Source organism: Myodes glareolus, chromosome 16 (genome assembly GCF_982192425.1).
Source record: "Myodes glareolus chromosome 16, mMyoGla1.1, whole genome shotgun sequence".
Taxonomy (NCBI): domain Eukaryota; kingdom Metazoa; phylum Chordata; class Mammalia; order Rodentia; family Cricetidae; genus Myodes; species Myodes glareolus.
Genome location: NC_142041.1, coordinates 4,033,222 through 4,047,079, shown reverse-complemented (window position 1 = coordinate 4,047,079; position 13,858 = coordinate 4,033,222). Strand labels below are relative to the sequence as shown.

Below are 13,858 nucleotides of genomic sequence, written 5' to 3'. Positions count from 1 at the left end.
CTTATGCAATCAGATTGATGACTGACTTAACTGTCATCATAGAACCTTCATCCAGAAACTGATGGAAGCAGATACAGAGATCCACAGCTCCCAAAGTCCAGCCAAAGAGAGGGAGGAGTAATAACATGAACAAAGGGGTCAAGACCATGATGGCGATGCCCACCTAAACAGCTGACCTGAGCTGATGGGAGCCCACTGGTTCCATACTGACAGCTGGGAACCAGCAGAGGCCCAAACTAGTTTTTCCGAACGTAGGTGATAGTTGTATGTCTGGGACAGTCTGTGGGACCAGGATTTATCCCTCCTGCTAAAACTGGCTTTTTGGAGCCCATTCTCGTTGGAGGGATACCTTGCTCAGCCTAGATATAATGGGGAGGGCCTTGGTCCTGTCTCAAAGTGATGTGCTAGACTTTGTTGACTTCCCGTGGGAAGCCTTACTCTCTCTGAGGAGTGGATGGGCCTTGGGGTGGGGGAAAGGTGGAATGGGAGGAGGGAACTAAGATTGGTATATAAAATTTCAATTAACTAACAATAATAATAAATATAGACAAAAACCAATTACTTTGTGTGGTGCATTTTAAAAAAATAAAAGATAAAATAGAAATTAAAATATAAGATTAACATGTAAAATTAAGTTTTCAGAATCATATAAAGTAGCCACATGATATGATATTAAAGAAAATCCCATTTATAATAGCAGCAAAGCAGTAAAACCCTTTAGGAATAAACGTCACTAAGATATGTGAAATCTGTAAAAAGAAACTTTACAGGACCCCTGCAGCACACAAAATGAGGCTTGAACAAAAATAAAAGCATCCCTTGTCCTTGGATTTGACAAATCAGCATCATAAGGGTAGCAATATTATTATTATTGACAATAAATGTCAATATGACTGCTTTTGTGGAATACGGTCAACTTCTACTTGGTGTAGGAGGTCCTTCTGTTTATGTGTTAATGAATAAAGAAACTGCCTTAGCTTAGTTGATAAGGCACAACTTAGATGGGTGTGGAAGACAGAACTGAATGCTGGGAGGAAGAAAGACTGAGAGAGAGAGATGCCATGAAGCTGCCAGAGTCCTGGTAAGCCACTGCCACGTGGCAATATACAGATTAATAGAAATGGGTTAAATCAATATGAGAGTGAGCCAATAAAAGGCTACAGATAAAGGGTCAAGCAGTGACTTAATTAATACACTTTCTGTGTGGATATTTCGAGGCTAAGCAAGCTGGGCGGCCAGGACAAACAAGCGGGCCTCTCCCTTACAACATCTACTAAAACCAAGTGTGTGGGAGCTGTCATTAATATGCACAAAAACCCACAAAGGCGGACTGTCCTGTATGGCACTAAATGATAAAATAAAGTCTTCAGGAAGCCAAGTGTGACTATCCCAAGAACGATATACAGTGAATAGGGCAGGCCCTGAGTTCCATCTAAATATCTCCTATCGTATCTATAGCAATCCAAGCATGAATCCTTAACTAAGTGTTACTGGCACAAAGAGACAGCCACTTCAAAACAATAGTGAGGTCAAATTCATACAGCGTGTCATATATAAAAAATAAAACTTTACTTTTTGCATTTTACATCCCTAGCCCTAGTTATTTTTTTTTCTTGTCTTTTGGGATAGGGTTTCTCTGTAAGTAGCCCTGGATGTCCTAGAACTTTCCCAGAGATCCACCTGGCTCTGCCTCCTGAGTGCTGGGATTAAAGCCATGTGCCGCCGCCACCACCCAGCTAATATCCCCTAGTTCTTTACGCCTCTGCACTTTGCCTGAAGGCAATGCAACTCTAGAAACACTGAAACGATTTTCCTCAGTCATCAAAAATATATAGAGAGATAGATATATAGATATATATGAACACAGACTTTTAAGTCCTCGTAGTGCTAGGAGGAATACATATATTAATTCCTCTCTCAACTCACTGTAGTAGAAAAGCTTTCCAATGTTTGCTTAAAATTCATGTAATCTCATCACTAGGGAGTCAGGGACAGGCAGAGCTCTGTGAGTTTGAGGCCAGCCTGGTCTCCAAAGTGAATTCCAGGACAACCAGGGCTATGCAGAAAAACCTTGACTTGAAAATCAGAAGAGAGAGAGAGAGAGAGAGAGAGAGAGAGAGAGAGAGAGAGAGAGAGAGAGAGAAATGGAGAAGAAAAGAGATAGAGAAAAAGAAAAAGGGAGGAAGAAAGAAAGGAAAAGGAAGGAAGGAAGGAAGGAAGGAAGGAAGACAGAAAAGACTGGGTTCTGGGGTCAGTCACTAGTGGGAGACCGACAAACAGGCAGACAGAGAAGAAAGGGAATGAGAGAGAAGAAAGGGAAGAAGAAAGAAGAAAGAGAGGGGAGAGATTAAAAACTGAGAAACATACTAAGGCACAGGGCATTGCTAGTAACCAAAGAAAGCAGACCTATTTGTTAATTGACAGTGCTGACAGACACTAATGCCTACCAACACACGATCTGAAGCAACTAATGTTTCTGAAGTCGGCCTCTGAGGACTGGCCTGTCTGCTTTCTGCAGCTGAGAACATGTCTAATTTATACAGTCTGGCAATTGTGTGCTTCAGAAAACTTTAAAAAAAACATTAATAATTGTATGTATTGAGCCTTCAGGGGGAACATAAAAGTAAGAGAAACAACCCCAGAATGGTTGTAAAGCATCCTGTGTTTGCAGAACACTTTCCTCATTGCCCATGGACTTAGGACAGAGACGCAAGTGATGACGGGGGAGGCGAACCCAGAGGAGCTCACAGAGGCCAAGGGTCCAGCCTGACAAGGGACCAAGGAGTGCGGGGTCAACTGACAAACTCACAGATACACACCCAGCACCTGAGGCTGGGACAGAGGAAGGAAAGCAGATGTCTGACAAGCTTAGAAGAGAAACATACAACGATCTGGATCCCATCTTACAAGCAATAAAAGGACGTGAAATGAGACGATTTTATTATATTTAATAATATCCTGCTTTACTCTTCGATTTCTAGGGAGTTGCGGTAAGGGCAACACGACTTCGTTTTCTTGTTCAAATCTCGGCCTCTGCTTTTGTATTTCACTATGCAAGTTCTTAATCCAAATATGCTTCAGATACTAAAACACGAGCTAATCGTTTGAGACTCATGGAAAGTGGTTAAAGTGAGACTGAGAAGACAGTTAACTCATCTATTAATAATAATAGATCTGGAAAGCACTAATGTCTACCTGTAACTGCTTGTTTTGTGCTACACTGGGCAAGAGAAACAGGAAGGTAAACAATCGAGCAAGAACAAGCTTCGTTATTTTTACCATTGTGATCTTTTTCCCATTTTAGTACGGAGATTGTCATATCAAATGAGCAGGAATTCAGAGGGGTCAATAAATTCAACACAATGTATCCGAGCTTTTGTCACCAGGTCACACAGCTGAAGACAGCAGTGACTCACAACTCTGCAATGTAGTCCTGATTCTGAGACAGAGCCAGGGTCAGGGTTCTCCAAAGCCTTCCAAGGACCATGAAAGCAAAGGTCAGCAAGCCTGCCCACACAAGTCTTCGAGTATGCTGGCATCGTCCACGTTTGAAATCACTTGGTGAAGGTCACGGGGTAATACAGCTGTGCCTTGCCTCCTGGAAGCCTGTTCTACACACAGAATAGCTGACAGGCACGCTAGTCTGCCCAGTCGTCGTGGGAAAACAGATCCTGTTCCTAGTAACTACGTGGACCAGTTCTTATCACATTACGCACCTTGGCTCTTCAGCCCTTCTGCTGCAATCAGAAGGCAATATTGTAAGGATTTTACCTTCTTTTTTCTTAGATCATGTTTCTTTTCTTTCCATGTATTCACATAACCATCAGCTCTTCTTCCTTTCTGCTGCTCATGTATGATATTGTATATAATAGGACAATATTTCAAGATAGACTACCAGCCCAGAACACAGACATTCAGAAAAGTTGTAAATACATAATTTACTTTACAAGAAATGAGTAAGCAAAAATGACCACTAAATTAGGAAGTGTGTGCCTGATAGCTAGTGCCTTTCTGTGTGTTTACAGTTTGAGTGTGAAATGCATCTTCTAAACTAATGTATTGAAGATTTGTTCCCCAATCCACGTTCAGAGTGAAGATTAGATTGTTATAGCTGTGACCCAGTCCACAGACAGAATCATGACCTTGTGGTGCTACTGGGAGGTGAACATCAAGGGATGAGGCCATGTTGCAGACACGTGCTTCAGAGAATGCCAGCATCCAAATCACTCCCCTTTTCTCTGCTTTCTGGCTACCCCATGATGCTCTTCTCTGATGTCCATTATTGGTTCCAGAATAAAGCCCAGCGATGGTGGATCGACAGTCCTGAGACTGTGGGCACAACCATACCCTTCATCTTCTAAGTTATTTTAATCAGGTGTGATAGCAGTTACCAAAAGTGACTGACTGGCACAACATGTCCAACTTGAAGTTGTTTCTGAGGGGTCTAGGCCTGATCATTTTGTTGAAAACAGTGCATACAAACGTTGGCATTCTAAGGAGAGTGTGACAACAGGCAGTGTGACAGCATTAGACATTCAGAGTTGTAAGGGAGGCAAAGACTGACAGGGTTTGATCCAGAAACCTCACACCAATACGCCGAGGGTCCAGACTAAGTCCCATCTCCTGCCCACCTACACAACAAAACCATAAAGTGTTTAAGTACAGAAGCATTCGAGAAAGTTAGCTGCATCTTCCTACTGGAGGATTCACCCACAACATCCCTCCCAAAGATACTTTGGTCATGTATGAACAACAGCATGGATTCATTGTGTTACAAGGAAGCCCATTCAATCATTTTTTAAATTTATTTATTTTTTTAGTTTATGTGTATTTTACCTACATGTGTATCATACCATGTGTCTACCCCGTTTCTACTGAGGCCAGAAGAGGGTGCTAGATCCCCTGAAACTAGCTGGGCAGTTTTTGGCCTCCATGTGGGTGATGAGAAGTGAACCTATATCCTTTGCAAGAGCAGTAAGTGTTTTTGACCACTAAGCCATCTCTTCATGCCATAAAACACATATTGCTTTGGGGAAGGTCTAAGGCCCTCCCTTCTATATTTAGGCTGAGCAAAGTATCCATGCAAAGAGAATAGATTCTCAAAAAGTCAGGACAAGCAGTAGGGATAAGTCCTGGTGCTTCTGCCTCACTTTAAAAATATTAAAATTTTACATAATTTTTTTACCTTTAAAACTTTTCACACAATATATTTTATCATATTCTTTCCCCTCCTCCAACTCTTCCTAAGCTCTCAACACTTTCCTACCCATCCAACTTCATGTTCATCTCCTAACTCAAAAAAAAGAACTTTTCAAGTTTTGATTTTACTAAATGTTTCTCTGTGTCTTCAATTTGTTGAATCTTCTTCATTCATCTAACCAGTATTTACAGAACCACTATATATTTCCATAACCATAACACATCCACTCTTTATCCATCTGGAGAAAAACCCACAGTTAAAACCCACATGCAACACTGCGCGCTCCCTCTGTTCCGGTTCCCTGGGTCTCGGAGCTGCTCACCTGAATCACACCTCCCAGGAAGGAAACGGCCGCTGCCACCCCGATTCTCTGTAGCTCAAAGTCGGATAAGCCCAGCACGCTGGAGTTGCTCTGTGTGGTGAGATTCCGGCTGCTCTGGGGGACCAGCCTTTCCACAGCATTGGCTGATATCAAGGATGTCAAGGCAAAGGTGCCTGAAAATGAAATGATTTAGAAAACGTCCATGGAAACATTCAAAAGCTATTCAGTTGTTTCATGAATATTGAAAAGCCAATAAGAGCTATTAGAAAAAACTCTACTCCTGTGCACCCCATTTCCCTGCCTTTCCTTTCACCCCACTTCATGAAAGCAACAGCACATCTGACTCACTGCGATGTCCACCGAGCCATCGTGTTTTTCTGAGTCACACACTTTCCTAAGTCTCTGAATAGAGAACATCTAAGACGCAGGATTGTGGCCTAGGTTTACCCCCAACCCTCCAATATATAAAGAATGCCACCTTAAGTACATCACTCTAGGTCTAACTCGCCTTAACCACTAAATGATATTTGTACCAAACTTTAGGGTTTGAAGAGAACAAGAGAAGGAAAGCTTGGAGACCTTGACGGAAAACTAGACACCTGTTGTCTAAAATGTAAGGACCTCTGATCTACCAAAACAAGCCCTCATCTTCCAAGATGGGCCTCAAGTTTCATAGTCACAACTATGGAATTCAGTTCTTCATGCTATATGCTTTCTACCTTCAGTGATTTCATAATTGAGTACACTTTTTTTATTTTCATAAACAAAATGCCAGGGCCCATAAATTAATCATGAAAATTCAAATTGCTAAATTAACTAGCACATTCAACATCTTTATACTTCGGCTTCAGAAAGTAATTGTTTTTCAAAGATATACGAACTCAGAGCAACTGCGCTTTCTTCCACTGGGCCTACACAAGAATTAGCCTATTAATGGCCAACCACAGATGGTTGGAGGACTCAAGAGGCTTTGATGCCCTCCTATTTCACTAGTGAACATTGATGAACTATGGGAGTTGGGGAGTCACTGCCATCATTTGAACAACCATTGGTGAACCCCTATACTCCAATGGAGAATTCCAAGCTCACACTGATGGTTCCAATTATACATGTTGCATATTAAAGCAAAAACTTGAATATGAAAAAAAAGATTTGCAAAGAGAGTGTTGATAGGGAAGAAAAGGAGACAATAAAAGATGGAAGGGCAAGGAGTAATCACGTTGTTTATGTGGATGAAAATATCAACAAACAAATTTAATTTTTAAGATGATTCTCATAAAATGTCTTATTGTGTTTACTAATTTAATATTGCACTCCAAACACCTAACTAGGAGGCTAAAACTCATGATAAGGTTCTTGTCTTTCACGAAAGTACATTGGACCCTTAATAAAGTTTCAGGAAACATAAATCTCCCACTTACATTAAAATATGACCAAATAAAAGAGAAACATGATTTGTATGTTAAATATTGTGGGCATCTTTAAAGATTCAATGACTCTTATAGTTAAGATCACAGGAAGGTCCCAAAAGTCATTTTCTGGTTCCCCTGTCATTTACATCAGGATGGAAAGCATCACGTGTTTGTTAACAGTGCTGATGACTGATGTTAACTAATTTCCAACCAATAGCAAGGGCTGGCAGGCTCTGAAAAGTACAAATTTAAAAACAGGATGCCACCCACATTTACTTTACAGTAGAATGACTCTGAAGTTTGCAAAATGTGTATCTTGACACATCTATAGCTGTTAATAACTTACTAAATAACTTTTTTACAGAGTTTAAATAAATGGTAATTTTGAAACTATGCAACCAGGAGAATATCTACGGCAATTACCTATGAAATGCAATGGTTTATGTAATTATACTTTTCAGTATTATCAAATTATGTATTTTTTTAATTTTTTGCTTTAATACAGGAGTTCAGTCTGTGATCCAGACCAACCTAGAACTCACTAAATACCTAAAGCAGGGCTTGAATCTGTGGCATTTCTTAGAATTCCCCACAGAAGCCTCCCGAGTGCTGGGATGATGAAGGCGAACTACCACACATGACGTTGACTACTAGACTAATTAGGGTCTATTGGGAAATTTTGCTTTGCCTTTTTCTTTTATCTTGTGTCAAACAGAAGAAATGTCTGTGAAGTCAGTTCTAAAACCCTCTGCTCTTTCTTGCTACAGACAGACTTAACTTCTCTGTGACAAAGATAGAAGGACAGAACAACAAAAGAGAAAAGGATGCTGAGTTAGGAGGATTATTAGTGAAACCCTGGTTTGAATAAATACTGAAGAAAATTATTTATTCACTCTGTGGTTTTCTCCTTTTTATCTATCTGGAAGAAAACTCTAATTCAATGAGTATTCTAAAACATTTTATTGTCTAGAAGGAAAAAAAAGAGAGAGTTTGGGTTCCAGACTTGACCCATCTGAGGTGTAAGCTGTATGTCTGTGACTTTAATCTGTGTTGTCATAAGAAACTTTGCGAGTTTTTTTCCTAGTTCACCTGAAATGTTCACCTGAAATGTTCACCTAAATAATACAAACTAATGTTCACCTAAAAGGTTGCATTAAGACAAGAACATGTTAATCTCTTGAAGTGTACATATTGCTGAGATATATACATATCTACAAACAGATGTATGTGCATATATACACATGCACACATATGTACTAAAATATATATATTGTATATAGTTGTATGCCTTATAAAGTAGAGAAACATTTCGAGAATTCACTGTGGCCAGTTTCACTGTTGTGGGTAATATGAGATAATATGATGAACAGTTTTATGTGATATGACATTTTTGTTGGCTGAAATGTGTCATTATGTAAAGACGTGTGTGTCGTGTGTGCAAGCACATGGGTGTAAAACTTTTGTGAAAAGGCCAGTTCTGATCCAGCATGTCTGAAGTGGACACCCATATTTCTGCTTCCCTAACTCGTGCCCTCAGAATGCTGCTGCACAGCGGACTTGTCAGGCGGCAAGTCTGTAACGACTGCCAACTTCTGCTCTCTCACTCATAGAAAAGTTTAGTGATATAAAAACCAAATTTATACAAGTGAAAATTATTTTATGAGAAAAACATATTTCAGTGTGATAATAAAAAATATGACCTCCCACGATTTCAACCCCAATCTTCCGAATCCAGAAATGCATATGCTCCATGGCAAGAAATAATAAATGCAGCAGGCAAAATTAAGTTCACTACTCGGCTGGTCTTAAAAATAAAATCCAGAACTGTCTGGAGACAGTCAGAGAAATCACAACTTCTTGTAACTACAGAAGACAGAAGCAAGAGAGCAGAGCTGGGGAGATCTGAAGATGCCACCACGGAAAGGCCAGGAGCTCCAGGGATGCAGGACGCTTCTAGAAGACAGAGAAGTCGGGAAGATGAGCTGAAGCCGGCGATAAGAAGTGCAGTCTCACTGACTGCTCATTTGGGGTCTGGAAGACCTGTTCAGAGCAGGGACCTCCAGAACTGTGGACCTCCTTTGTTCCAAGCCACTAATGTCGTGTTAATCTGTGACAGTAGAAGTAATACAAACAACTCTGGCCAAAGAAGACAGGCTGTAAATGTTGCGCCTCGAGGCCGAGATCTCACACAAAATGAATGGCCATGTTTGCAGATACTTTCTGCTGAAATACATTTTGTTTATAACTGAATACTTAAGATTAATGTGTCTTTTTATAATAGGAGAACTCAATAAATGCTGCATTAATATAAGCAAGTGTTAAGTTAAACACAATATATTCATCGTGGAGCTCTTGCTACTATAAGAAATGGAAATAGGGGAGTCACCTTATTATTTAAAAAGTAATAAATAGAGTTTCAAAACTGTGTTCAGGGTCATGCAGGTGATAACAAATGAGGCATGTGCTTAGGTGCAGCTCACACGGAAATGCAGCCCATTCTGTCATCAGAATAACCATGACCGACCACCCTCTGTGTTCATTCTTGGGTTTTTCAGAAGTGCAGAGTGAGGTAGGATAAAATATGCCAATTAAGTCAGGCGGTGGTGGTGCATGTCTTTAATCTCAGCACTCAGAAAGCAGAGGCAGGCGGATCTCTGAGTTCAAGACCAGCCTGTTCTACAGAGTGAGTTTCAAGACAGCCAGGAACACACACAGAGAAACCCTATCTTTAAAAAAGAAAAAGATAAACCAATTAAAGAAAGGGTCCCATAGAATCTACCTCGTGGAAACTTAGATCATTTAGTTCAAGAACCAAAGAATTACACCCAAAATATTTTTTCAATATTTGAGCAACTTTGGTTTTTTTTTGGAAAATTTTTACATTCTCTTATTTCATTGTAAATTCAGCAAGACTTCTATTTTCAGTTTTTTTATAACACAGAAATATGGCAATAAATCATAATCTGTATCTGATAAACAAACATACCTCACATATATCAGTATGGTAGAAGGGCTTTGGACAGGAAATTAGGAGTTTATAATCACTTCAAGTCCCTTTTGTTAGCTATATGATAACATATAACTAAACATAAACAATAATTCTTACCTGTAGCAACATGGCGTCCCATTCCAAATATAGCATAAATGATGGCTGGAAACAGAGATCCATATAAACCAAACACGGGGTGCACAGATGAGAGAATCGCGAAGGACAGTCCTGTGAAGAAGTCCAGAGTAGTTAGGACTGCCTCGTGTACCCAGGATACAGCACACAATCAAACAGGAACTGATGAGACTTACGTCAAAATGAGTATTTTAATTATTCTACTCATCATCAAAATGGGTACTAGCATTATTATGCTAATCAAGGGGAGATTGTTCATCCATTAGTGTGCATATTTCAATTCTCAAAACCATGTGTTTTTGCACTCCTGCTTTTTCTCTTGACTGCAGAGAGGGAAACAGCAATGTGGAGAACCTTCTCAGGAAAGATTTCCATGATAATGTTGAAACCAGGCATCTCTAGGCACACTCGGATCTTAGAAGCATTTTCACATGCCATTTTATTTGTGCAAAAGCGCCAGTGGCGTAGGCAAGAACCGGAGTTTTACACTGGACATAAGAGAAGTCTGAAGTGGGTCGGGGTCTGGGGCACAAGCATAATTTAAAGCTAGCAGGAGGCTGCCTGGTGGGCAGGCTGTGGGTGAGGACAGCAACAGGACCGAGAACAGCCCTGTCCACTTTCCACTGACTGAACGCCAGACCGTACGCCAACTGTAGGTTCTTACGGCGGCAAAACACTCAACTTTGTTTACATAAAGTGCGTACATAAAGTATAACTCACAATCATTCATCTTTATTTTTCATGGGTACAACCATCTACACAGTTTGCATGTTACATCTACATAGAAAATTTTGCCATTCCTGCTTAAACGACATTGATGGCTTTAATGATATTAACACAAGTTCAATAAGATTCCCTGTCTGCAGCTGTTCTTGGTGTCAAATCCTACCGGGGAAGATTCTGAGAGTCCATTTGAGTTTAATGTTGAGCATTAAATTGGAAAATAATGATTATGCCCCGATTAAAATCTGTGGAAGTTCTACCAACACTTTCTTCGTAAAGCTTGTTTATTAGTAATGGAATTCCTAAGTCTGGTGAAAGTAAATGAAAATTTATTACAAAACAGCTGGCAGCAGAAAGGGCGCTGTTATTTCACAGAACACAGTAGGGTGGAGTACCATCAGACTGGTGGGAAGAACTGCATTCAGGTGCAGTTCTGGAACCCAGGTTGGCATTAGAAGGCTAAATATCCCCACCCCTATCAACCAGCCCCTCTCAGTAGCTTCCACGTGAATGACTTTGTGAGAAGCACAGTGTTTATGTCAATCACACGGAGGACTTGCAAGCAATGACCACTCATTCTTTTTAGAATATGTTTTAGTCACCCACTTCACCAGAGCCAGAGAAGCAGTGGTGGCTCAGTGTTGGCCTAGCATGGCTCTGAGTTCACTCACTGTGGCAGTTGGGAGAGGCCAGATAATAAAAGAATAAAATAATGTGACCATGTAAACCAGATCACCCTAATCTTTTAAATTAGTAGTAGTATGAAGGGGAAGGGCACGAGGCATGTTTTGCAAAAACACTTCAGTACCTCCCATGAAATCAAAGGCATGCTAGAGCCCTGGTCCGGCTGACAGGCTCTCGATGTAAGCCACTTGGGACAGATTTTCACTCCTATCTGCAATGCGCAAATGTGAGCCTCAAGCTGGAGTAGACAGTTCTCTCTCCCACCTTCTGGATAATTACCTCTTGATTAAAACCCTAATTAGAAGAACATTCATCTCTCTCTTTGGTTTAACCCAAATAAAACACATAACAAAAATAGTTGGGAGAGTTCGTTTCAGAGATGAAAGGATGGTTTAGTGAGACCACTTGCTGGTCTTGCAGACGATCCAAGGTTCATTTCCATCACCCACACTGGGCAGCTCACAAATGCCTGTAACTCTAGCTTCAGGGAATTCGATGCCCTCTTCTGGCCTCTATGGGCACAACACACATATGCACATACACACGCAGAGTTACAGACATAGAATTTAAATAAAAAAAATATTTTTTTTTACAAAAAAATGTCTCTCACATTTATATGAGCTTAAAAAGAGAATAATCATAGAAAATATGTTCCAAAAATAGTGTCAGGTTATTTGCTTCCTCATTTTTTACTCTGCTTCATTGTTTGTGGAAGCTCGTTGGACAAGGCAATGTCTCTGATTCCTCATATTGAATGCTGAGATAAGAGGCATATATGCTGTGCCCAATTTAAGACATTTTTAAAAGATCATAAATCTCTAAAGTAAATATGAAATGTCATTTTTGTTGAAATTATTCTTCTTATAGAAGAATAATCTTGCAGGTCAGAAGTGATGTACACATTTCTTTTATCATAAAAGACTCTTACACTTTAAATAAACCTTTTTCTTGTTAATGTAGCAGTGAGAAACAGCCAGATTAAAAGAATAAACTAATTTGATTATATGATACATTAGTACTTCAATTATGATTTTATAAGAATTACAAAGCCCAATAGCCATCCTCCTCACATATGTACTTTTACAGAGGAGAGACAGCCAGATAAATTTTTTCTGATTAATTTATTATTGTTTAATAATATAAGCTAGGTGACTTTTGCCACACATTTGTATTCATAGACACTTAAATGTTCCAAAAATAAGAAAGCTATCAACTAATCAGAGGTATTTTCTTTTTTCTTGGTTTTTCAAGACAAGGTTTCTCTGAAGCTTTGGAGCCTCTCCTGGAACTACCTTTTGTAGACCAGGCTGGCTTCGAACTCACAGAGATCCACCTGCCTTCGCCTCCCAAGTACTGGGATTAAAGGCGTGTGTCACCACCCCCTGGCAATTAGAGGTATTTTCAAATTAGCAACATGTTATCCTTTCTCTGCATTTACAGAAATGGTATTCACTGCAGATAAGAGCAGAGTTGCAACTCCATAATGCTATTACTTAGAAAAATGTTGTTACTAATGTGTGCAGATACTCTATATTACTTAATCTTTGGTAAGAGTAAAAGTAACACAGATGAAAGTATTAAGATATGAAGACAAAAACTCCAAAAAGGTGATGGGAAAGAAAAGAAAGAAAAAGATGCACAGAGAGACAGACAGATAGATAGTACACAGAGAGACAGACAGATAGATAGTACACAGATATACTGTGTGGATGGAAGGATAAACAGATGGCGATGAAGAGAGATGACAGACAGACAGACAGACGGATAGGTAGGTAGGTAGATAGGTAGATAGATAGATAGATAGATAGATAGATAGATAGATAGATAGATAGACAGATAGACAGATGGATAGACTGATGATAACATTGTAAATCAGTTTTCTCTAAGATAAAAAAAAATTCCAATTTGGAGAGATCATTGAGAATCAGGCGGCTCTAATGGAAGACAGAATGTTCCTGTAGGGAAGCTGATTAAAAATCAGGACATCAATAGTTCAAAAACTTCAGGAAGTCCCTGAAACTGGCCAGACTCACTATGCCTTCCCCCTCCAACTTATATGAGCAGTAAGGACTGCTGAGAAACATTCTCAGCCCAGCCAAGATGCCTAGAAAAGGCTCAGATCAATCGAGTTGTCTAAGAGAGACTCTCCGACCTGTAACACTGCCTGCAAGAGCCACAGTGCACTCCCGATCTCCAGCAACCATGGGCTGTCACTCATACTGAGATACTCTTTCAGTGAGGCTACTATCTTTGATCGTGTCTGCTCCTGTAAATCTCCCCCATCCATATTCCTGTAAATAACTACAATGAAACTCACTGGATAAGCAAGGTGAATGGAGCTTGGCTTGTTATCTTTTCTCCTTTTGGAGGGAGTAGACATTTGGTGACATCTC

General features: G+C 40.0%; 1 protein-coding gene across 9 annotated transcripts in view; it reads right to left on the bottom strand.

Moving 5' to 3' along the window:
• Positions 1–13,858, bottom strand: part of Slc26a7 (solute carrier family 26 member 7) — a 116,048-nt gene that overhangs the window by 80,659 nt on the left and 21,531 nt on the right. For all 9 annotated transcript variants that reach the window (XM_085676985.2, XM_085676989.2, XM_048420629.3 and 6 more), the window contains exons 3-4: positions 10,041–10,151; positions 5,523–5,695 (exon numbers count right to left, since the gene is read on the bottom strand). In XM_085676985.2, coding sequence (XP_085533111.2) covers positions 5,523–5,695; positions 10,041–10,151 — 284 coding nt within the window. The remainder of the gene's footprint in view (positions 1–5,522; positions 5,696–10,040; positions 10,152–13,858) is intronic.